Source organism: Amborella trichopoda, chromosome 4, assembly GCF_054954075.1.
Source record: "Amborella trichopoda isolate Santa Cruz 75 chromosome 4, AtrichopodaSantaCruz75HAP2 v2.0, whole genome shotgun sequence".
Lineage (NCBI taxonomy): Eukaryota > Viridiplantae > Streptophyta > Magnoliopsida > Amborellales > Amborellaceae > Amborella > Amborella trichopoda.
In genome coordinates this window covers 8,516,796-8,518,943 of record NC_142339.1, presented here as the reverse complement: position 1 = coordinate 8,518,943, position 2,148 = coordinate 8,516,796, and the positions used below count along the sequence as shown (strand labels likewise).

Here is a 2,148-nt window from a genome sequence, read left to right as displayed (position 1 = left end):
TGAGCATGGAATTCAATGCATGCCAGATGGGGGATGAGCTGGATCCGAGCTTTTGGATTGAGGAGCCGCACAACGTTTTTCAGACGCCCCCTCCTCCTCCAAACGCAAACGCAAACGCAAACGCAAACGCAGGTAGTGTAAGGGAGAAAGCGAGAAGGATCCACAGGGATGTGGAGCGTCAGAGGCGGGACGAGATGGCTGCATGCCTCGCCTCTCTCAGATCTCTTATCCCACACCATTATCTCAAGGTAATCTTTTAAGCACACCCACCTCCAACAAAGCTTGGTTTTTAAGAGAAAGGTTCATGTTTAGGTTGGGATACTGAGCTTCTAAGGCTTGGAAAGGTTAATAAGAGTGCGCATGCTTGTTCTCTCTCAGGGGAAGAGGTCTATGTGCGACCAATTACAGGAGGCAACCAATTACATAGCACACCAGAAGAGGAAGAACCAGGAGCTGAGGGAGACAAGGGACATGCTCAGGGGTGTTCCGACAGTCGACGTGAGGTCCTGTGGAGATGGTATCGAGGTGATGATTGGGGGAAGTCGGGACGGTGAAGTTGGGGTCTCTGATGTAGTTGTGGTGTTGGAAGAATCGGGAATTGAGGTGACTTCCTGCGTTTCTACATGCACGAGGGACTGCTCGTTCCATTGCCTGAGGTGTGAGGTAAGTGCTAATGGGGGTGTTCATATTATTTGCTGGAGGAGGAGCTTTGTCTCATAACAAAAGCGATCATTATTTGCAGGTTAATGACACCCAAGATGACAAAGTTGGTGAAGTTCAGGAGAAGCTGAGGCATCTCTTTCGGCACTTGTGACATACCTTGGAGTTTTGAGACTCTTGGGGCTTCAATCTAACAAAATTGCCATCTCATGTTCAATTTCCTCCGTGGATTTTCATACTCTTTTACCTTTTGTCTAATTTCTTCATCTATTCAGCAAATAGAATAATTGTGCTTGCAACGGCCTACCCCTATCATATAACCTCGAAGATTCCAGTTTCCTTGCTAACTGTGGAAAATAAAAAAAAAAAATTTAAAAAAGGAATTCTTATTTTAAAAAACTATGAATTTACCACCACATCCAATGAAAGCAAATTTTCAGCTAAAACTTGTTTCGGATGTTGGAATTTGGAATTGTTCTCATTATTTTGGTTTTCTTATTTCAATGTTTTTGTTTTCTTGAAATGTTTCTCCATGATACTCAGTTCAATCCGTTATAGGATCCTTTTAGTCACCAACCCAGCCATCTCCAAGCTCCACTGCTTTGTTTGGGCAGTTTCCTCTCTCCTTCCATTTACATGCATTTTAGATTTTCATTGAGACTTCAAGGATTATCACCCACCTTACTTGCATACTACATAATTTATGACAAAAGGCGACTGATAATTGCTAATTGTTCTCTAATCATCATTCTTCATATTCCTAAAATTGTTTCCAAGTACATAATGTTGTGAATACCGTGCTAGCTTTTGAATTGTATAGAGTTTAGATTTGTAATATACTCTTTCATTTCTATTTTCTATCTCTAGACTTATTTTCATATTTATTGTTCAATTAATTATATGGGGGTGGTTGGGGGGAGGTCGGGTCGGGGCGGCACGGCGCAGGGAGTGTAGAAAGAGTTCACTTGTCAGTAACTGATTTTCCAATGAAAACAGATATATATAAACAAGATAATTTCTCCTTTATGGTATCCAAATTTAGAGAAAGAACACAATACTTTGGCATTCAAAATTGATAGGTAAAATATATGGAAAGAAGACTTTGGATTCTATATCTTTTTTTATCTAGAAAGCAAGCATATTCTCATAGAAATAAGTTTGTTTGTTGGAATACTTTCTAGATTCTTTTACTGTTCAAAACCGGCACGTTGGTCTCCATTTTTGCACATCGTGAGTGGCTGTTTGTGCTTGATATTACTCAATAAGAATGTTTCCGATTCATGCTGAGAATCCAAGTTCAAGTTTTCATTGTTATTACATGAGTGTAGACATGAGGGTGCACCCCTAATTTGAGGAAACACCCAAGTGGACCACAACCCTTTCTTGTTTGACTTACATTACAACATAAAGGGAGATGGGGAGAGATTGCACCTCTTCATGAGGGGGTTACCCTCCCATGAATGTCATCTATCATGCACCATAAGGGTG

General features: G+C 40.8%; 1 protein-coding gene across 1 annotated transcript; it reads left to right on the top strand.

Moving 5' to 3' along the window:
- Positions 1-964, top strand: LOC148782242 (transcription factor bHLH36-like). The gene is made up of 3 exons (XM_088865333.1): positions 1-248; positions 379-663; positions 743-964. The coding sequence occupies exons 1-3, from the start codon at positions 6-8 to the stop codon at positions 812-814; spliced, it is 600 nt and encodes a 199-aa protein (XP_088721459.1). The 5' UTR covers positions 1-5; the 3' UTR covers positions 815-964.
- The last annotated feature ends 1,184 nt before the right edge of the window (positions 965-2,148 follow it).

Coding starts and splice junctions, on each gene's coding strand:
- LOC148782242 (XM_088865333.1), top strand. CDS start 6: ATGGAATTCAATGCATGCCAGATGGGGGATGAGCTGGATCCGAGCTTT. Junction 249..378: donor TCCCACACCATTATCTCAAG/GTAATCTTTTAA, acceptor GTTCTCTCTCAG/GGGAAGAGGTCTATGTGCGA. Junction 664..742: donor TCCATTGCCTGAGGTGTGAG/GTAAGTGCTAAT, acceptor CATTATTTGCAG/GTTAATGACACCCAAGATGA.